At 42.0% G+C, this 23,715-nt stretch overlaps 1 protein-coding gene across 3 annotated transcripts in view; it reads left to right on the top strand.

Annotated features, from left to right (window-relative positions):
* The first annotated feature begins 802 nt into the window (after window positions 1-802).
* Window positions 803-23,715, top strand: part of LOC308083326 (retinoblastoma-like protein 2) — a 30,617-nt gene continuing 7,704 nt past the window's right edge. Inside the window, exons 1-11 of one of the 3 annotated variants that reach the window (XM_080425610.1) lie at window positions 803-941; window positions 1,438-1,569; window positions 8,140-8,276; window positions 10,037-10,146; window positions 12,124-12,227; window positions 16,505-16,642; window positions 18,281-18,445; window positions 20,437-20,533; window positions 20,770-20,819; window positions 22,544-22,720; window positions 23,414-23,485. In XM_080425610.1, coding sequence (XP_080281736.1) covers window positions 8,203-8,276; window positions 10,037-10,146; window positions 12,124-12,227; window positions 16,505-16,642; window positions 18,281-18,445; window positions 20,437-20,533; window positions 20,770-20,819; window positions 22,544-22,720; window positions 23,414-23,485 — 987 coding nt within the window. In that variant the 5' untranslated portion in view covers window positions 803-941; window positions 1,438-1,569; window positions 8,140-8,202. The remainder of the gene's footprint in view (window positions 942-1,437; window positions 1,570-8,139; window positions 8,277-10,036; window positions 10,147-12,123; window positions 12,228-16,504; window positions 16,643-18,280; window positions 18,446-20,436; window positions 20,534-20,769; window positions 20,820-22,543; window positions 22,721-23,413; window positions 23,486-23,715) is intronic. The other 2 variants (XM_080425609.1, XM_080425611.1) reach the window with 2 other exon arrangements.

Below are 23,715 nucleotides of genomic sequence, written 5' to 3'. Positions count from 1 at the left end.
ACCCCGTCTTCAGGGGCGTAGCACCAAATTGGGCCCTGGGGACAAAGATTCACTGTGGGCACCCCTAAGATTTTTTTTCCATTTAAAAAAAAGGCCCCCTTAGTCCCTTAGCCCCTAGTAACTCAATCCCACTTGAGCCCGCCCCTGCGTCTTCAAGCACTGCTGCTTAGATCCCAGAATGAGTTGCACAGGTTGTTAAAGGGGAATTCCGGACCCAAATACTTATATATTGTGTTTGGCTATAATCATTTACCAACATACCTGATGCAGTTGACTTTTTTCATAGAAGCCCCTGTGCTCCATTCTGCAGACCCCTTCCACAGCTAGAATGGAGCCTAGAGCATAAATCTAATTCGGCTATTTTCGTTGCTCCAAACTTATTTTTTTCCCCACAAATCCTCTTTATGTAGTGTCCTGGCACTCACACATGCACTGTTTGTCACTCATGAGCTGCCGTTTGTACAGAGCGGCTCTCGTAAGTGACAAACAGTGCATGTGTGAGTGCCAGGACACTACAGTTTGGAGCGACGAAAATAGAGTTATCGTTCCTCCACTCATCATCATCATCACAGGCCCTGCTGCTGCGTCATCCATCCTGCTGCATCATCACAGTCACTCAGTAACCCTGCCCTCCGGTTGAGTCACCTCCTCTCCCTCTGCTGGGAGCTTTATCATCATAGCAACCACATGCAGATGACAAGTCGGGGCATGTCTCCTGTAGGCCAATCAGCTGAACTTCCTGCAGGCTTGCAGCACCATTGCACCCTGCTGCCTGCATGCTCCCTCTCTCTTTCCACAACTCAGCTCCTCCACCACCACACCACCACCACCACACTGCTGCCCTGCTGCATACAGAGGCTTCTCTGTGAAGGAGACGCTACTGTATTTGGTCTACAGTAGGCTATCTGTCAAGGCACAGCACACTCACTCCATTTGTACATGTAAGTACTGTAGGAACTGCATTGCCTTTGGGAGCTGTCATCTGTGTTACTGGTCTGTTTACTCTTCGTGTGTAGGTTACTAGAACATGAAAACATCTAAGCAACAGGTTGTTTACCCTGCCTGACAGATTGGCAGGCCTTTGAGAAATAATTGTTGAAAGAGACCTTTCACACCCCTCTCAAGCAAAAACAAATGTATTTACTTTCATTTTGATCTTTGCCTCTTTTGTATTTGGTTTCTTCTTTGATTCATTGTGCTGTGGTGTGAAACTGTTGTAACTGTGTTGTTGTATCGTATTTGTTGTTATCTACTTAGTTTAGACTCTGCACACTGCTTTGAATGACTATTTGAAATAAGTCTTCTTGTAGGAGCAGCCCCAGCGTATAATTTGCCCTTACTTAACATCAGGGCAGATTCACTCCAGATAACACGTGTCACTGTCACAAAGGGGACAGTGGCTCATTCTGGTGACATGTCTCTGTCACTGTGTTACAGTAACGTTGGCTGTCTGTCTGGGAGAGTAGGCTACAGGAAGTTATCTACAAACAGGAAAAGGACGAGGCCTGTGCAGTATAATGGTTAAATTTTAAGTGCTGCGCCCACTTTATCCAGAGCAGCTGACATTAAGTGCCACCATAAAACAAAGAAGCTTCCGATCATCCGAGAATGCTGAAATGACTGTACAAACGGCACACAGGAAAAAAAGTCCTCAGTGTTTATCAACTTGTATATCTGAGAGCGTACCAATTAATAACATTTGGATACTTTCAGGGTTAAATTAACACTGAGAATTGTGGATGGACTGCGTTTCCTTGTTCTTCAGTACACAGATTATTGACATAAAACATGCAATACTGTGTATACAGTAAAATCCTCAGTGTCTATTTAAACTGTGAACTCTGTACAAAATGTGTACATTTCACTCTCTGAGCCACAGATTGATAAATTAACAGGACTTTTCAACAGGAAACAGGTTGAGCATGGCAATAACACTGTCAGGGTTCAGGGTTTGACTCCCGATCTAGGAATGTTGCTCTAATCCATCATTGTCAAACTGTGCACAAGTAAAACAAAACGACAACAAAACAATACTTCATAACTACAAAAAAAAGCAGATACGCATTTCGAGCGTGCAGATCTGCTACTTTTGATGCTTTTGTGTGACGCTGTAGTGTGATCAAGTAGGGCGTTAATTTACGGGGGAAAAAATAAAAGGTTATTAGTAGTTAAATATGGAGATACAAGGTTTCTGCCCAACATAACAGCAACGATAGGTAACTTCCTCTGAGTCGTCTGGTCGATGGGGACACCTGTACTGAAATGACCCTGTGTGACAGATAGATGGATCATTTACAGTGTCTGGGACTTTGTGCTGAATTGAGATGTAAGTAGTAGCAATATGGACAGATAGACACATGCACCTGTAGGGATATACTGTTGCTGTTGGTACAGTAAGAGGTTGATATCGTTGCTGTCAGGCATAAACCTCTTATTTTCATATTCTAACTTTTTGTGTTTTGTCGTAAATTAATGCCGTACTTGATCATACTACGCCATCACACAAAAGCATCAAAAGTAGCAGATCTACAAGCTCGAAAAGTGGAGAGAAGCGACGCGTTTAGAGCTTGTAGATCTGCTACTTTTGCTATTTTTGAATTTGAATCCTGAAAAGTAACAGTTTTGGACAAATGAGGTTTCCACCCTCATTATGTAACCACATTATATGGAATGTTTATGACAGAGAGAACTTGTCATTTGAATAATGTCCTCCATGGACACATGTCAAGTCCTGACTGTTCATTTAGCTGTGAGTGAGTGTACAAATCAGCCCATATGTGGTCAATTAGGGTCAGTTTATAACTGTGTAGTTACGTGTGTGTGTGTGTGTGTGTGTGTGTGTGTGTGTGTGTGTGTGTGTGTGTGTGTGTGTGTGTGTGTGTGTGTGTGTGTGTGTGTGTGTGTGTGTGTGTGTGTGTGTGTGTGTGTGTGTGTGTGTGTGTGTGTGTGTGTGTGTGTGTGTGTGTGTGTGTGTGTGCGCGCGTGCGTGCGTGCGTGCGTGCGTGCGTGCGTGCGTGCGTGCGTGCGTGGCATTTGAATGTGAATAGATTGTGAAGACCTTTCTGGCCCACTGACATGTATCCATCCATCCAGTCGGCACTACTTTTTCTATAGACCAGTGGTCTATAGAAAAAGTTCTATAGACCGGTGGTTCTCAGTGGGGTCCGGGGACCCCCAGGGGTCCTTGGGTGGGGTTCCAGGGGCCGGGGGTCCCCAGCAAAATGTGTAAATACAGCATCACACTCATTTTAACCACTTTATCCATATTTTATACGTTGGCTATTCAAAAATAGCAGATCTGTACATCTGCTATTTTTTTTATTTAAAAACATATCCAGGAGGGGCGAGATCCGAAAACGACGTTTGGCGGTAGCCTTGGCTGATAATATTGGATTTATTTTTTACATCAAAACCTGCTCTTCTGTAAACGTGCTAAAGTGCTTGGCTGCTTGCACAAATATATGAAAGAGGGCAATCTCAGAGGTATGTTAATACACAACAAAAGGGACACATCTTTTGTATAAAAGGCAAACAAAAGCGTGCGCAGCAGCAGACACACTGTGCAGACACACAGTGAATAGAGTAACCCAGAATGCTAAGATCACATGCATGTAATTACATGTGTAGAGAGAGAAACACAGTTTCTCCATTGAGTCTCGTCCGTCCAGACAAGGACAGCATTTGCTGGATCTATAGAAAACTGAACACACTGTATACACATGCACGCTGTTAACTTCTTAACCACTTAACCCATTAAGACCGGGAACGCATCTGTGTGTCATGTTTTGATTTCTTTGGCTATTCAAAAATAGCAGATATACAAGTGCCGCGCTATGGGCTTGTAGATCTTTTTTTTATTTATTTTTATTGTGAAAATGTGTGCAAATCTTTGAATATAGATTTTTTAAAGCAAACATTTGTAACTCAAATCTTTGCTTCTGGGGATTCTACAAATGTTCTACACATTTTTGAAAAAAAACGTTTTCATCTCAAAGACCCCCAAAAGTATATGTATTTGGCCGTGGAACCCCCCCCCCTAACGCACACACACGCGCGTGCGTTAGTGCCAGGTGGCCCCCCTCAGAATAATTAATGCCCCCCTGCCGGCACTGGGGACCAAAGCTAAGGTGCTATTAGGTTCCCTCCTCCTTTTCCCCCCTCTAGGCCGCCTCTACATGACCTCTCTCTTCATGGTAAATTAGCCGATGTAAGCCTTAGCCTGCAGATCTGCTATTTTCACCAGATATTTGTCTATCATTATGACATGCTCAGAAAAGGGATGAGAGGGATGGTGTACTAGGCCTAGGGTTACATTTCGGTGTTGGGGATGGGGCGTTCTACACTTACTTTACGGGTAACTTCTGTGTGCACAGACACTTTTCAGGATTCAAATCCTCTTTTTTTTTTAACTTTCTTTTTATTCTTTTTCGTTTTTAGAACAGGCAGGTCATTTTGGGCATCACATTACATTACATTAGTACATTTCATCCTTCCATCCGTCCATCCTAATCTAAAGCAATTTCAGTCTTTTTTTTTGTGGAAAGTTCTCAGTCTGTTTCTCCTTGATGGTAAATTCCATGGTGGTTTGCCAGCAAATATTCCAATGGTTGCTGTAGACCCATTGCTCTTCAAGTGGAAAATAATGTGCTGTCCACACCAAGCACTATACCTATAACAATGAATATATTCTTTAAAAAAAACAAAAAAATATATATTGCAATGCTATTGCATTCAGTTTGGCGGTGTGACTTTGCTCCTGTGATACTACAGATTATCTGTGCAAAACATGACACAGAATCTATATGGGACCAAAGCTAAGGTGCTATTGGGTTCCCTCCTCCTTTTCCCCCCTCTAGGCCTCTACACCAAAAATCTCTTCGTGGTAAATTAGCTCACAGTGTGTTGCATTGTAACGCATTTGTAAGCCTGCAGATCTGCTATTTTCACCAGATATTTGTCTATTATTATGACATGCTCAGAAAAGGGATGCTAGGGATGGTGTGGGGTTACATTTCCGTGTTGGAGGTGGGGGCGTTCTACACTTAATTTACGAGTAACTTCTGTGTGCACAGACACGCTGCTACTTTTCAGGATTCAAATCCTCTTCTTTTTTTTTCTTTTTTTTTTAAATTCTTTTTCATTTTTAGAACAGGCAGGTCATTTTGGGCATCACATTACATTACATTAGTACATTTCAAGTATCATTAACACTCATTATGTTGTGGGCTATTCAGTCCAGATGAGGGATCCTAATCTAAAGCAACGTCAGTCTTTTTTTTTTTAAGTTCTCAGTCTGTTCCTCCTTGATGGTAAAGTCCATGGTGGTTTGCCAGCAGATATTCCAATGATTCACTCCTAATTCCATAGGTGGCGGGTAAGCTTGACAATTGGGAAGGCTGCGGGTCGGCCACCGAAATCCGTGCACTCGCACGAAGCATTGCGGTTTCTGGGCGGATTCTGTTAGTTTCTTTGGGGTTTTTGGTTACTTTATTTCGGTTATAGGGTTAGGGTTAGGGTTAGGTTAGGCTTAGTTTTTTTAATTCATATTTTTGCCTGATTTGACTGATTTATTATTTAAAAAATTAGTAAATAATGCTGCGCACAACGCACATAATTATATATGATTTGCACAATTCCCAGAATTTCCCACCATAACATTTGGGAAGGCTTTAGCCTACCCTAGCCTTCATAATTCATTACCCGCCGCCTATGCCTAAAACAGCATGGTGAACAGGCCTCCAGATATTTGCAGAAAATTTAAATAAGAAAAACAATAATACAAACATAGAGAAATAGTACCAGAAATAAATGTTACAAAAATGTACAATTCAAGCAATATACCTCCACACATAACACAGATTCACACACTCATAATGACATACAGATATATATTTATATATATTCAAACACCCACATCTATATACAGATCGTTTACAGAATATCCATTTTCATATGTAATATCCATTTTAATCAATATTTATAACATTTATCAGGATTCAAATTCAATTCAGTGTACACACTAATAAAGCATAAATCAGTAATATCAGACCGACGCATCCAGAAACACATGGTTTACATTTTACTATTGGTTTTTTTTGACAGTAGGTTTTTCAATTATTTTCACATTGCCGGTATCCGTGTGTTTGTGATATGCAGCATGGAAAACCACTCTGTTTCCTGTCGGTACGACCTCGTGGCTCAGTGGAACTGAAAAGCTGAGAACCTGACTGAAAGCACACAGCAGGCATGCACACAGGCAAAGCCTCACACATAAACACAAGTGCTCTCTCTCTCTCTCTCTCTCTCTCTCTCTCTCTCTCTCTCTCTCTCTCTCTCTCTCTCACACACACGCTCAATATTGTGAGGCCTAACAGGTGTGTTTTAAGTATGTCATCGTGAGCATATTGTTTCCATACTGTGCATTCAGTTGATAGCTAACATTATTTCCAGTGGAATATGACCGGTATAACTTGTGTGTCATTTGCATTATTGCATGACACGGTTCGGTTGCCACGGACAATGTTCAACCCTGTGTTCACTGTCACTGTACAAAATTGTATATCATTTCCTGATTATAATGATCATAATACACGGACATGGATTAAAGGTCTCAGTCGCCACGACCGATTTCAGTCATTAGGAAGCATGTCGCGCAGCGAAGGTAGACGATCTACAAGCTTGTAGATCTGCTATTTTCGGTTATATCGCAATTTTAAGATTAAAGACTTGAAGTGGTCAGTGAAGATTTGAAGTGGTCAAACTAACTAATAGAATACGTGCTCAGAAACATCTTCCATAAAACCCTAATGGTCTTGGATATTTCATAAAAGCAAAGGTTAAAGCTTCAATCTGTGTTTATTTCTTCAACTGGTTGGCTGTATGTAGAACAGCAGGAACACAATGGGCTTTAGAACAATAATACCTAAACATAATTTTACATATCGTGCCAATTGTTTAGGAAACAGAGTACTAGTGTGTGGTGGGGACTCCTTTCATGCTGTTGCACAAATCACAGACCAGGCCTTGGCCTGACAAAAATGCTTCAGTCAAGAGATTTCATTTAGCTTTATTTCCATGCACGCATTGCATACTGTGTTTACAAAGTGTGTGCTTTGACATTACTTTTCTGGTTCAGTCTGTATAGCTGAAGTATGGCGCTCTCTGTTCACCCCACTTATGCCTGATTTATAGTTGGTTTCACGCCCGGAGCAAAAAATTAGATTACATACTCTGTGACATAAACTGCCTCAAAGTTTACTAAAGTTTACTGTACAATACGTTGTTTTGTATGAGTTGCTGTAGACCCATTGCTCTTCAAGTGGAAAATAATGTGCTGTCCACACCAAGCACTATAACTATAACAATAAATATATTCTAAAAAATAATAATAATAATAATAATAATAATAAAAATATATATATATATATATATATATATATATATATTGCAATGCTATTGTATTCAGTTTGGCGGTGTGACTCTGTTCCTGTGATAGATTATCTGTACAAAGCATGACACAGAATCTGAGATCACAAACCCCCCAGAAGCAGAGCATACGATACAGAGTTAGTTATGCATCAACGTAGAACCCTTCAAGGCCATAAATTAATATACAGATTAACATCACAATCTACAGAACATACAATCCACAGAAACAAATATTTTAATATTGAGCCCTTTAAAGACACATGTATTTTAAAGCCCTTTAAGACACACAGACATAACATCATACCATCCACAGAATCATACATTTACTTTGATGTCTGGGGATGTGCAGGGAGTTTGATAACAGACAGCTTTTTTTCTTTTTTTCTTTCATTCAAAACTTTTTGGGGGAGATACCGCCATACCGTTGGTAAACAGTGATTTATTACCATGATAACTAGTTAACAACATAAGATCACAAAAACTTAAAAGCATACATTTGTTAAATTAAACGCCTAAAACGAATAATGTAAAAATCCCTATATTTAGGTTGGTGGTTCCCAAAGTGGGGTCTGTGCATGGTCTCTAATACATACCAAACTGGGAGTCCTTGAAATAAAATAAAAAAAGTTTGAGAACCACTGATTTAAGTGGCCAATCAATGGTGTACTGTACCTTTAAATAACGCACCATTGCGTCCTGCTCCTTGTGCAGGTGCACGCCTCCCCTTCCCCCCACCCCCTCCTCACCGCCCCCACCCAGCAGTGAGAGGTCACCATGGCAACCCAGCTGCAGGGCATGCTGGGAGGGCAAAGGATCGGCCCCAGCGATATGCTGGCTAGTGAGTTCAGGTTAGTGTCATAGACTGTTATCACTTCATATGAATAATACTGGGACCATTCCCTTCATCAATGTTTATATCCATTTTTTATTAACTAGATTTATTTACGTCAACTAAATAGCATTTATTTATATAATTCTTATTTTTTTTACCTAAATAAGTATGAATATAAATACTGAACAGGGTGTCCCCAGCAAAAGTAGTTAAAGGGATATTTCACTTTCAAAAAAACGTTTGGTCATTTTATCGTCTACTCAGGCTTTTGTGAGCCCCCCAGACCGTTTTTAAGTTGCTTGATTCAGTATTTAGATATTTGATAATCATTTTATCAGACACGCCCCCTTCCTATACAAACCCATTATAACTTCAAACTCCATTTTTAACATGTTAGATTCGTCAAAAACACCCGTCCTTGGTTCTGGTGACTCATACCGCCCTCCTAATACGCGAGGGGGCCGTGTTTTTTCGATAACTTTTTTCATCTATTTTTGGGCGGTGAAACCGCCCCTATAAGTGAGATTTGGAAAAATGTACATTTTCCTGCGCTGAGATCTGGGCCCAGGAAATTTGTAGAATTATCCTGCGCTGTGATTGGCCAATCACAGTCTATTCAGGACTGTGATTGGCCAGTGTCACATGACACATGTGCATAGCCCTATATAAGCAACCATAACTCGAAAAAAACCAAAACTTTGTTTTTTTCGAGTTATGGTTTCGTCCATCATAAAGAGTGTTTCAATAAATGTATTTATCTTTTGTACATGATTGGTTGACTCCATTCAGTATTGTGATTAGCTAGCAAGACACCGCCCACTTCACACAGGGTGTGATTTTTAATATTTTTTTTGGAAAATGAAAAATATAAAATACATAAAAAAAATTAAATAAAATAAATGAAAAAAGTAATCGAAAAAACACGGCCCCCTCACGTATTAGGAGGGCAGGGTGAGTCAGCAGAACCAAGGACGGGTGTTTTTGATTAATCTAACAGGTTAAAAATGGAGTTTGAAGTTATAATGGGTTTGTATAGGAAGGGGGCGTGTCTGATAAAATGAATATCAAATATCTAAATACTGAATCAAGCAACTTAAAAACGGTCTGGGGGGCTCACAAAAGCCTGAGTAGACGATAAAATGACAAAGTTTTTTTTAAAGTGAAATATCCCTGTAAAGGTAAAGTGATATTTTATTTAATTTAAAAAAAAAAATGTTAAAAGGTTAAAGGACCATATTCTGATAGTAATCATTGCTACAGGTTTGTTTGGTCACAGGGGTCTCTCCAGCTCTTTAGTAAACAGAATTATGTACATTTTCAGGTAGGTGACAACATTTAAGCCAATCAGGAGAGAGCATTGAAAATGCATTTTTTGTTTAATAAAGAGCTGGAGAGACATGGGAGACTCCTTTTACTGAACAAACACTCTATAGCAATGAGTACTATCAGAATATAGAGCTATTTAACACTTATTTTTAACAAAAGTAAATCACTTACCATACCTTTAATATAGCATCACAATTACTGTAACCACTTTATCCATTTATACTATACGTTGGCTATTCAAAAATATCTAAAATGTCTGGAAAATGTTGAATAATTATTTTTTTCATAAATCTTCTCTTCTGGGGGTCCCTGGCACAAAACCTTTTCAGATGGGGGGGTCTGTGGCTAAATACATAAAGATGTGGGGGTCCTTGACTTGGAAAGGTTTGAGAACCACTGACTTACGCCTACCTGTAAATTGTTCTCATCCATGGCTCCCATACCGTACAGGGCCTGTTCCAGAGACTCAACGGAGGCCGTTTGGACCACACTGAGACACATGCTGCATGTGTTTATGCAGCATCACAGGGAACCTGGAAACGGGAGCAACCTGACAAACGGTAACACAGACAACGTGTTTCATCCTGTAGCACATGGGTCTTTCATTTGAGCTTGTAGATCTGCTATGTTTGGCGAATGTTCCCCCCAGAATATAGGGATGCGAGGGTTTAAGTGGTTAATGTAAAAATAACGTGTGAATAATTACGGGTCCATTTGGTTCCACTTGTACACTGTCAGAGTTACAGAAACAACAGTTACAACTAGACGCGTCGCAATTCTGGGAAATTGCAAAGTGTGGTTGCGCCGACGCCGGTCGCGGACGCCGGGACTCGAGGGATACGCCGGGAGGAATACCGTCGGAGGCTGCGCGACGTGCCATTCGAATCGGGTGCCGATCGGATCCCGCCTTCGTGATACGTGCCGTTTTGATTTTAGGAAATAGGCCCCTCCCACTAAATAAATAGACCCCTCCCACAAATGTAAGGGGCCAATCATATTGTCACGTCACTCCTGAGATCGCTTTTATTTCATTTTGAGAGGATTGATCCCCCCAAAAATCATGTTTTTGCATCAAACGGTTACGTTTTGTGCATTTGTGGCGCCCCCTATGGGTCAAAGTGGAAATGCTTTTGGGGATTCGTTGAGTAAACCACCCTCGACATGTGATTCAAATTTGGGATTGACCGGACGTTTTGTTCGTGATTTCTGGCATTTTTGGTAAAACGGGCCCCTCCCTATAACTTTGGAAGCCATTTACGGACGAACAGTAAAGACTATTAAAATGCCGTTTGGATATGTTTATCGCATGGGCCCAGAGATCATGTGTACCGATTTTTGAAAAAGTATGTGGGAGGAGGAGCTAAAAGTGTGTTTTGAAGAAAATTCAAAATGGCGGAAAATCTATCCTGACGCAAATGGGCGTGGCCTGTATGGGAAGTTGCGTCTTGACCCTAGAAGATTTTTATTTTACGACCTACGGTTAAAGAGTTATAGGCCAAAACGTAAAGCGGGCTTTTATAGCGCCACCATGAGGCCGACTAGTGTAATTCTTTTTTTGATCATTTCGGACTAAATTATGAACCTCCCCTCCAAGTCTTGTAACTCTAGCCCTTACAGTTTCTTTTTTTTATAATGATTTATTTATTGACAATGCACAATGTACACATCATTATCACATTTCTTCTTTTTTTTGTTTTTTGTAAACAAGACATAATAAAAAAGACAAAAAATAAAGGAAAAGACACAATACACAAAATCACAAAAGAAATAAGACAAAAATACAGAAACAGTCCTCCCATGCCCTCCCCCCACCCCTTTCCCAGAATGGTACACTACTCAACCCTCAACATTCTCTTATTTTCCTTCTTTTTTTTTTCACAACACCTTTCAGACAGTATCAAATATAATAAAGCAAACAAAAAAAATAAAAAACCAGAGGAGATAGAAAGATCAACTATTAGGAGATAGTGATGGAAGAACTTCAAAGAAATTACCCCAGAGCCCTTACAGTTTCTGAGAAAAAAATACTTGAAATCTAGTTTTTTCATTTTCCCATTTTTAAAGTGGATGGGGAAATGTAATTCACTAATAAATTAATATCAATTAAACTATGCAACCAATCTCTTAGCAAAATACAAGCACACGATTCCCGGTGGTTGTGGTGGTTGGTGGTTGTGGTGGTAGTGTGGTTGCCCTGTTAGGGCAACCACACTAATAAAGCACGCACATCGACTCTAAAAACCAGGTGCTGGGCTGAGGTCACAATCCCCAAAAAATATAAAGTCCACACACTGTGTCATGCTCCAAAGCTTAAAAAAAACTAACTTTTTGGACCGGCGCGAAACAACCGCTTAAATCGCTTATTTAGTCAGCCTGTGGCCATGTTTTCCATTCAACCCGGACAAAAACCCTACGTCCTACGGTGCCAGTACTGCTCCCGGTTCGGCTACAATTCGGCTATAAAAAACTGTTGAGTACTTTTTCCACTTTTTCCACCACTTGTTTCATATCCCATGTGTGTTGTTGCTGGTTCTCAGAGATGGCAGCCAGAGTCTCCCGGCAGACTCAAGTGTTGTTCTACAGAGTGTTGGAAGCCACCGTCACTCATGAAAAGAAGAGGCTCGGGGTCATTGACATCTCGGTGAGTCTTTCTCTCATGGTTGCCCTCTCATGGTGACCACCATGTTGTCAGATAATTGTCAAATAATGTAAGAGGCAAAAATGTTGAAAATAGACGATATACAAGCTCACAACGCCCTGCGTTGCGAGGCGTTGTGACATTGTAGATCTGCTATACACAATATTTATCTGTGGAACCGAGTAAAAAAATGTAATGCCTCAACTCCTACAATTCCAAGTGCTTGTCAGGATAGGGGGGTCCCCAGTTCAAATATGATTATTTTGGGGGGTCCCCAGTTCCCCCAGTCCCATTTTTGTGACGTCACATTTGTCAGTGCTCAGAGTGATGCCTGTGGTATATACTTAACATGCAATATATATATATATATATATATATATATATATATATATATATATATATATATATAATATTATTCTAGCCAGAAGATGGCGATCCACTCTAGGGTATGCGCAGTACTACATTTGAGTCGTTATGAGCTTGTAGATCTGCTATTTTTGGCTTAAGTTCTCCTCAGAATATGAATGTTGTTCAAGTGGTTGATGTAAAAAAAAAATCTCATCACACAAAGATTTGCAGGACCCCCCTGTAGTAACTCTGGGACCCCCTGTTGAAGACCTGGCCTAGAACGGTCACCTCTGGCTTCGACGGGTCAGATGTATCAGTGCTCAGAGTAATGTTGCTGTTTGAATCTCCCCAGCGTAGCTTACAGGCGAGCGTCATGCTCCTCTTGTGTTCGGCCTCACACCGGCACATCGTCCATGTGGCAAAACGACGTCCTCGAGCCCTTCTGTGACCTCCGTCACCAGCAATCTGTTCCGAAAGTGTTCGGGGGCGCGGATGCTGTGCAGAAAGGTAGCTGTTGGAAGTATAATAGTGCCATAGTCAAAGGATCAAGATTGGAATAGCTGTACAAATTGGCGCCGTTGCATTGCTTGGCAACAGTTTGTGTTACGTGTGATTTCACGCCAGAATATACAAGAAGATGCAGGCGTTGAAAATGAATGTAGGAGTTGAGAGAGTTGAGAGAGCCAGGGATAGGCAGACAGACAGACAGACAGACAGACAGACAGGGTGATGTTGTGTTGGACGGTTTCCAAAACAATAGACGGGGTGTATTGGACCGTTTTCAAAGCAAAAAGGCGAGGCCACTATGCGTCTGTAGCGGTGAGGAACAAACTGTATTACTTTGGCGCCTTAGAAGCATGGACCTTAGAAGGAGGGAGCAACAACAACATGTATCAGATCGATGTGCATGTCTTCAACACAGTGTCTTTATGCTGGTTGAAGTTGCCTCCGGTGACACCTGGAAGAGGAGGACCATGTCACCCTGAGATTCCCTCCACACGCTGGGGCCACATAACTGTGCTGGTAGAGGATACAGTCTACATCTGGGGAGGGTTTCCTCACTGCAACGTGCTTTATGGATTTGATGTCGACACCCACAGATGGTTCAAGCCCAGGGTTTCTGGGACTGTTCCAGAGGGCAGGGGCAACCGCGCAGCCTCTGTCTTGGGGAAGGTCGTGTATGTCCTTGGAGGATACACCCACATGTCTAATAACCTCTACAAGTTGGACACCAGCACAATGGTCTGGTCTTTAATTTACACCAGAGGCACACCGCCACCCTGTTCACTGCTTAACCATGCCATGATCATCGGGACAAAGCTGTTTGTATTTGGCGCCTTGTGGTTTGTCACCACAAGGAGTAACTACATCAGAGTGTTTGACACAGAGACCAACTGCTGGCTGAGCACGCCAGCGCCATCTACACAGCTTCTTCCAGAACGACTCTTGCATTTTCCAAAATGTTTTGCCTACAATGGAGAGCTGTACATATTTGATCGCCGCGACCGGAGCCAAGCCTCCATTGATATGTGGAAATTCAGTCCAGAGACCTTCTACTGGAAGAAGGTTGAGCCCAAGGGGGAAGGCCCGCAGAGTGAAATGCATATGTTGTGCTGTTGTGTGGTGGGAGACCGTGTCTTCATCTTTGGAGGAAACAAAGACAGAGAACCCGCTGATCTGTACATCTTAGACTTGAGTCCTAGTCTGAAGACGTTATGCAAACTATCAGTTATTCAGTCCGGTCTGGAGCAGTCTGGCCTCCCACACAACATCAGGTGGGAACTGGCAGCCATGACAACCAACAACAACAACAAAATAAACTAGAGAATGTGCTCCTCGGAGCACAGGTCTCCGCCAGTACTGTTCCTGATTAATCCTGTCTTACCTCCCCACCCCAGGTGACAGTCAAGTGACAATTTAAGGACTTTTAAGACCTTTTTAATACCTAAAAAAAAGAAAGAAAGAAGACCATTAGTGCATCAAAATTATTTAAAAAAAACGATTGAAAACAAATATTGGCCAAATTGTTTAATAATCTACAAGCTGATCTACAATGTACTGTATCACTACTATGACACCAGTCGCGGTCGCGAGGCGATGTGAGCTGGCTATTAGCGTGGCTATTTTCTAAATTTGAAAATATTGACAAAATATGGCCAAATATTTGACACTTTGGCCAATGTTTGACCAGTTTTTTTAGTATAGTTTGTTGAGTACGCACGGTGGCGCAGTCGCTAGCGCTGTCGCCTCACAGCTAGAAGGTCCTGGGTTCGATTCCCGCCGCTGTGGGTGCTGGGAGCGAGTCCTCTCCTCCACGTCATCAGTTCCCATACACAAGGTGGGGTTGGCGAAAGGGCCTTTCTGTGTGGAGTTTGCATGTTCTCCCCGTGTCCCCTAGGGTAGGTACCCTCACAAAAAACATGCAGTAATCCTGGTCTATATACTTCCTCCCCCTGGTCAGCCTGATGGAGGGGAAAGGAACTGTTTGGAATAACATGTTCCTTCCACGCGCTACGTCCAACCGGGGATACTCAGGCGATAAGAAGCAGCTTGCTAGCTCCTCATGCATTAAAGGAGGCATGAGCTCGGATGAGCATGGGCTTTCCCTAGGTTGGCAGAGGGAGAGTAGTGTCCAGGATTACATTGGCAATTGGTACTGGGTGAAAAAATGGGTTACAAAATCGTGGGATAGAAAAATATATAATATATTTTTTTGTTGCCAGACCCAAGGGGTCGGCCTACATGAGGCTTTGTACCTGTTTTCTCCATACATGGGCATGCCCCCCTTTCGTCCATACATGGGCATACACAGGCTGACACGTCATGTGAAGTCCGTACATGGGCATAGACACAGGCTGACACGTCATGTGAAGTCCGGCTTAGCCGTGACGTAGTGCTCTGATCTGATAAAGTACTTATTCTGGGTCTGGCAGAACCAGGTCTCCTGGTCTTGTTTTTTTTACACAAACAAACAAACAAACAAACAAAAAAAGTATAGTTTGTTGATTAGGCCTACTTGCAGTAATGCAGTAATGGTATTTTTTATTTTCTTTCTTTTTTTTTTTTATTAAAAAGGTCTTAAAAGTCCTTATATTGTCACTTCACTGTCACCTGGGGACCCTGGGGCTCATGTTGACCACACGCAGTTCATCACATGGTGAACTGCGTGTTGCTGCCCACGGGGGGAGCTGTATGATCAAGGAATAATTACATCATTCTTTGTTGTCACCCTGAGCTATTTCAATTCAATTAAGATTGTATTAAAGTGCCAAATCACAACAAGTTGTCTCATGAAGACACGGTATATAGAGCAGAGACCCGACATTATTGTCCCACCCTGAGCAAGTAAATTAGCAACAGTGGCAACGAAAAACTCCCCCTTAACTGGAAGAAACGTCAGGCAGACCCAGGCTCTAGGGTGGGCGGGCATCTGCCTCGACTGTCTGTGTCACACTCATTTGTCAAATATTTATCAACCTTTTTGATAATGGCCACCATTTGTGTATTGTCACTGTTGGGTGGAAACATCATATGTCCGAAATTGTTACTTTTCAGGATTCAAATTCAAAAATGGCATCAGAAGTAGAAGATCTACAAGCTCAAGACGTGACGCTGTACTAGTATGATCAAGTAGGGCGTTCATTTACGTTAAAAACTTAAAATATGGAGATTGTATATTGTAAGAGGTTTCTGCCCGACAGCGACGATATTTTAATAATATGGACAATAATGGAATTTCATTCTGAGTGGGTTGTGTGTGTGTGTGTGTGTGTGTGTGTGTGTGTGTGTGTGTGTGTGTGTGTGTGTGTGTGTGTGTGTGTGTGTGTGTGTGTGTGTGTGTGTGTGTGTGTGTGTGTGTGTGTGTGTGTGTGTGTGTGTGTGTGTGTGTGTGTGTGTGTGTGTGTGTGTGTGTGTGTGTGTGTGTTTACCAGGGCACGGTGGGTAATGAGCTGTTCATACGTTCCCTGGTGGCGGCTTGTCTGGAGATGGTTCTGTTTGACCTGTCTCTGCCAGGAGGCTTCCCTGTTCTCCTCCACCTCTTCAACCTGCCTCCATACCTCTTCTACGGGGTGTGTGTATCACTACACTTGTGAGGACCAAATGTCCCCGCAAGTATAGTAGAATATGAGAAACAGACGTTGTTATAGGACCATTTTCCTTGTCCTAACAATAAAATGTTTTTTTTAATGGGTAAAAAAAATATTTTAAAGATTTACAATCAGGAAAAGATTTAGGTTGGGGTTAGGCTTTTAGATTAGACATTTAGAGGTTAGGTTTAGGGATTAGAGATGGATCACACAACGCATCGCGCTGCGCCACGTTGTGTGCTTGTAGATCTGAAAATGTTCTATATGTCCACGTGTGTTTTTTTTTCGTGAGCAGACGACATGCCTCAAACTGTGTTTGCACACATTACACAGGAAAATCCAGACTCTGACAGTGCTCAAAATGTCCATTCTTAAAACCCTCAGAGTTAAATTGACACTTTGGATTTGACTGTGTAATTGAAAACAAGCTTGGAGTCGTTTATATTTTACTTTGGCAGCAGTGATTGGGATTTTGCCCCATAGGACAATACAACAAGTAATTGCGCAGGAAAGTGTGGCAATTCAACATAATTGTTCTGTACTATCAACCAAGATTAAATCATTTTAAACGCCATGATGCAGTAAATCCCACATGTATACGAGTTATTTCAAAATACAAATTGATTCAGGGGCTGGTTGATCGTAATGTCAATGCTAATGAGTTGTTGTTTTTTTACTTCATCTTTGGAAGGAAAGCTCTTTTTAGGCCCATGACTGATAATATCTCCAGTTGACACCTTAACTTTAAATTGGCAGTGTTTTCCCTTAAATGTACAAACATTCAGAATAAATGTATGCTTTGGAAAATGGTCGGAAATATATATATGTAAAGTACACATGATTTTAACATGCACGGTACATCATTATCAGACCTAAATTTACCCTTCAACTTCTTGTTTATTCCCAAAATGACTGGCTGCCACAGGTTCTGTAGCAATTTATCACCTTTTTTAGAAATATCGGGCCTACATTTAATAACAAAATTATTATATGTATTTGGGCCCCTCATTTGTCAAATAAATGTAGCTATAAAATCAAATATAAAATAAAGAACGTTTTTTTAATGGTGCCCCAAGTGTTCTCGGGGCCCACTGTTCCGGTTACCGACTCAAAAGCCTTAGGTCCTGTATCCACTAAGGCTGAAAACACCAGGGTGCTCGCCTAGGAGCGCTTCCAGGCACTCGAGGTGAAAATATTTTAGCTCTCGGCAGGCAGAGGAAAGCGAGCGCAACGTAAATGCCCAGCGCCACGCCAATAGGCTGGAGTTTCCAAAAAAACATGGCGGCGCTCCCATTATAAACAATTAACTAATTTAGACCTAAGGTCGTTTAAAAAAGAAATCTTCTAAATCCACACAGTTTTCTGAAAAACGTAAGTTGCTATACTATATAGCGTCGTTGTCGGGTGGAAACCTTGTATGTCCAAAACCGTTCCTTTTTTAGTATCACTTTTTAAACATTTAAAAATAGAGAAAATAGCCGATCTACAAGCTCACAACTCCTAGCATCGCGAGCTGCAACACTCTTGTAGTTGAAACATGAAGACACAAGGTTTCTGCCCGACAGCAACAATGTGAAAACAAAGCATCTTGGTGGACACGGCCCCTCTGCATTGTTCCAGGTGATAGAGCTGTTGCTGCGGGCCGAAGAGAGCCTGCCGGCCACGGTGGTCCGACACCTGGGTGTGGTGGAGGAGCAGGTTGTGGAGGTGTTGGCCTGGACCACCGACTCACCCCTGTGGCAGAGCATCACAGACAGCCAGGCCCCGCTCCCTGTCTGCCAACAGGTTAGTGGTGGCAGACACAGTTTACATGCAAAAGTAAAAAAGTGTGTGTGTGTGTGTGTGTGTGTGTGTGTGTGTGTGTGTGTGTGTGTGTGTGTGTGTGTGTGTGTGTGTGTGTGTGTGTGTGTGTGTGTGTGTGTGTGTGTGTGTGTGTGTGTGTGTGTGTGTGTGTGTGTGTGTGTGTTTACACACCAGTGGTTCTGATTTCTGGTTATTGTTTTTAACACATGGGGTGCCAAAAACGGTCCGGACCGTTATTGAGAATCCAAACGAGGAGTGCCAAAAACGGTCCGGACCGTTTTTGACCCAATTTTATTTTCATACGTGGGGCCCACGTGGGGCGCTCTAACGAAACTTTGGGATCATCCAAGGAGTTTCTGAGAAGGAGAGGCCGGATATGGATCCATGTCAAAAATCCTTCCGGTCGGCCTTTCCAATGTTAACTCCTTGACTAAAAGCTTAATATCTCCATTTCTTTTTAACGTGGTGGAAGCGAGCCGTTTTCGATCGGCGATCACTCTGCAATGGAGGATCGCGTTAGAAATATTATTGTTCCAGGCGTTAGTCGGGACCCTCCGCCGTCTCGCACGCACGCTTTGTTTACATGCACTTCCGCGTCGGGGCTTCTACAGCACGAAACGTATCAACGTAAGTGGATGGAAGAATAGCAGGCACTTAACGTATAATATTTTAATAAACCTCTGGCACCCAATGTGTTAATTTCAAGGACCCCCAACTTGGTATTCATTACACCATGGACCCCCATAACTGACTAGTGTACAAATGGACCTATAAGGGTCCACTTAGTTCCTAACTATTAATGATTATGCCCGGGGACCCCTTGGAACCCCCTCAAGGGCCCGTGGGGGTCCCCGGACCCTATTTTGAGAACCTACCGGTTTCTTCACACACACGCACGCACGCGCGCAAGCACAAACATAGACGTACACAGAAGAGCGACCTATCACTGATAAAGAAATATGTGGCCGTCAGTGAAGCAGTGTAAGCCACTTATCTCGGGTGTCACACATGACCTTGTAGGCCTGTCTGAATCCCCATCACACTTCCTCCTGTCTCCTTTATGCTGTTTATCTCTCAGCTTTCCTACTCTTTGTCTCAATGAAGGAAACTCTCAATCTCTTTTTAAAGCTTCAATCCAAAAGTTTTATGTCCTCTCCTGACGGATTGAGAGAGCAAACAACTACCGCTGAGCCAAGAAGGAATGCCTTGTTGACCAGAGGAGATATTGGGCTTATGAGCATCAGTTAGGGCTACTTTTCATCAACCTCTTGATGGAAGATTAGGGAAGCCACCTCCAAGCACTGCAGACGTGCTAGTTGTATTTTATTCATATACTCTACCAACATGGATTGGTTAAAATAATGTTTTATTCATTAAAATCATTTCTGGATTGCAGCTTTTAAAGGTAGAGTATAAGTGATATTTATTTTGGTTAAAATCAAAAGTTTTTTGAAGCTCTATACTCTGATAGTAATCATTGCTATATAGTGTTTGTTCAGTAACAGGGGTCTCCCTGTCTCTCCACCTCTTTAAGAAACAGAAAATACATTTTCAGGTGGGTTGCCAATTTCAACCAATCGGGAGAGAGCACCCACAAATGTTGTCTGCTCATTTATTTTTTGTCATCACTTCCAATTTCATTTGTTTATCCATTGTACGCACGCACGCACGCACGCACGCACGCACGCACGCACGCACGCACGCACGCACGCACGCACGCACGCACGCACGCACGCACGCACGCACGCACGCACGCACGCACGCACGCACGCACGCACGCACGCACGCACGCACGCACGCACGCACACACACACACACACACACACACACACACACACACACACACACACACACACACACACACACACACACACACACACACACACACACACACACACAATGTATTTACATCCACCACCTCATTTCTAATTCAGTGTGAATTAGAGCTGTTTTTCATTCTCGTCCATCATCAGGTGATGCTCCCCAAACACTTTGAAGATCCAAATGATGTGGTTCACAACCTTGGACAGACCCGTCCTGAGCACATGGCCAGTGGACACCAACCAGGAGGTACAAACACAGCCACTACACATTATCATTCCTCATGGTTTCTCACTGGGTTAACCCATTCAAACCGGGAAAGCAACTGTGTGTAACCACTTCAACCATTATTTTATACTTTGGGCTATTAAAAAAATGGACTCCTTTCACGCTGTTTCACAAATCAAATCACAAAAGAAATGGACTTGGACTAACTAATATGTTTTTCAGTCTTGAGATTAAATGTTTTGCTTTAATCCATGCAGACACCAGGTCACAGAGAAGGAGCTCCCAGCTCTGTCTGTTCTTTCGCAAGGTAGGTGCCAGTCCTGGCTCACCTACATCTAACCCCCCCCCCCCCAATTAGTATGTATTGGGCCGCAGCAGACCCCCATCTGAAAAATATTTTGTTCGGGAGCACCTTACAAGATTTGTGTTTTTTCACAAATTAATCCAGATCTTTCATATTTTCTCAAGATGTTTAGATTTTGTGACTACAAGTTCAGCCTTAAGCAGCCTTCCATGTTTTGAAGCTGCTGTAGTTTTGAGCCTGAACTGGAAAACACATTTCAAAACACATACATGAAGGGTTTCATCCCCCTTTTAAGCCCTATGTAGTATTGACCTAATAGTGAAAATAGTTCAGTATAGATCTACATGCTCACAACCTATTGCATCACCATGCAATAGGTTGTGAGCATGTAGAGCTGCTATTTTCCAGCACATACTATAACAGCTTCAACATTCTCTGTTGAGATATTAGCGGGTACAATTTATCTTATTTGTATGCATAATCAGGTTTTGGCACTCGATTCAGATCATGTCAATCGGGTTAATAGCAACCAATAACAGAGACGAAAATGTAATTGACTTTTCTTTTTCTTAGGTGGTGGTGTCTGGTGTACCATCCACCCACCTACTACCAAATTAATATAAAACTAATTATTTTTGCAAATACTCTTTGACCTAAAGCTGCAGTCCATAACTTCCATGCACTACCTGGGATTTGAACCACAGTCCCCCACGCAAGTATAGACATTTCTACTGTCGGACATTTAAGACCAAAATGGAAAATAAATAAATCAAATAAGACCATTACTGTGTCTCAAGTAATCAACAAACCATACTATTAAAAATGGTCAAACATTGGCCAAATTGTCAAATATTACCTAAGAAAGAGGCAAGAATTTTGGCTATATCGGCTATTTTCACAATATTTATCTGTGGAACCGAGTCAAACTAAATTACATGCCTCAACTCCTACAATTCCAGCTTTTTAAGATTGGTTGCAGCTTATCAAAAAGGATGCAATCTGGGAACCCATTCGGTAAAACATTATATTTTTCCCCTTTAGTTTTTGCCTCTTGGGGCACCACCTCCTTTTTTTTGTGTAGAAACAGGAACTCGGTTTGGCTCCTCCCCTTTCTTAGTCCACTTCCTCCCGGGCGCTTCTGTCATTTATTCCTACTAACAACAACACTACATGTTTAGGGCAGTGGTGCTGACAGATTGAGAGATTTTACAAAGGATTTGACTGATGTGTTGTTGTGACTGACTGACTGCTCTCTCAGGTGCAGTGGTGTAAAGTAACTATTACTCAAGTACTGTACTTAAGTACAATGTTGAGGTACTTTTTCTTTACTGGAGTATATCCAATTGTCTATACTTTTACTTCTACTCCACTACAGTACATCTCAGGGGCAAATATTGTACTTTTACTCCACTAGCATTATTTGAAAACTTTAGTTACTAGTAACTTTGCAGATATAAATTATTACATTATAAAACATACATTAACCACTTAAGCCCTATTTTATACCTAGGCTATTTGAAAATATTTTATACCTAGGCTATTTTCAAACATTTTAGCACTTTTACTTTTGGTACTTTAAGTACATTTTGATACCAATACTTTTGCACTTTTACTCAAGTACATTTTTAATTCCGGACTTTTACTTGTAACAGAGTACTTCTACATTGCAGTATTGATACTTTAACTTTAAAGTAAAACATTTGAGTACTTTTTCCACCACTGCTCAGGTGTACAGCTTGATGAGCAAGCGTCTGAGGGACCTGTGCTCCAGGCTGGCCATCGGGGACGAGCTGCGTCTGAAGATCTGGACGTGTTTGGAACACTCGCTGGTCCACTGCACCCAGCTCATGCTGGACAGGCACCTGGACCAGCTGCTGATGTGTGCCGTCTACGTCATGTGCAGGGTGCGCTTCACACTACATGTTTTTATTTATTATTTTAAAACCATCTTAAAGGATCTACACCATGAATTTAAAAAATAATAATAATATTTAATATCATATTGTTTATGTCACTCAAACGTTTTTCAAAAGGTTTGAGCCTAAATCAAGCCTCAGATATACTCATTCCAACTAACTTCTCTCTAGCTTATAAAGCACTTTCACCTGCAATACCACATTGTCCTGTTTGGCACGGGGCGCTATTGAGACAGTTTGTATGCATGTTATCTTTATCTTCTGGTTCTGTGTGAAAAAAGGGAGGGATTGTACCCTGACGTGACGTCAGTGTTCAAACTGGGATATTTTGGGGGATAGAAGAGAGGTAGGGGAGACCAAAAACACACAAAAAAGAAGAAAAAGTTAAAATTCATGGTGTATCCCTTTAATGGGTGCTCCTGTTTAACCACTTAAACCACAGCATCCGCATTCTGGGTATGTCAAATAGCAGATCTACAAGCTCACAACAACGCATCGCAATGCGATGCGTTGTTGTGAGCTATAGTATAGAGCCCCGAGGGGCTCCGGTCGACCAAGTAAAGGGTTCAAGTGGTTAATGAGGTAATACAGTGAGAGGAAAAAGCTGTGAGGTGGCATTTAATGCAAATCAATTGTCGATAATGATATATCAGCTCTTGTGTATGTGTATTATTGCCACAGATTACCAGGACAGACATTCCCTTCAAGCGCATAATGAGATGCTACAAAACCCAGCCCCATGGCAGCAACAGCGTAAGTAGACCTGTCCTAATCTCATCCACCATGTCGTTGCTGTCGGGACAGAAACATCTTATCGAGGGCGCACGGTGGCGCAGTCGGTAGCGCTGTTGCCTCACAACTAGAAGGTCCTGGGTTCGATTTCACTGGGGACGAAACGGTCTGCTCACTCCTCATGCGTTGAACTGAAGCTCAGTTCGGGGCTCTCCCCAGGCTGGCAGAGGGAGAGTAGCGCCCAGGATTAC

This window comes from Gymnoscopelus braueri, assembly GCF_963280865.1.
Source record: "Gymnoscopelus braueri genome assembly, chromosome: 1".
Classification (NCBI taxonomy): domain Eukaryota; kingdom Metazoa; phylum Chordata; class Actinopteri; order Myctophiformes; family Myctophidae; genus Gymnoscopelus; species Gymnoscopelus braueri.
This window is presented reverse-complemented; position numbering and strand designations above follow the sequence as displayed.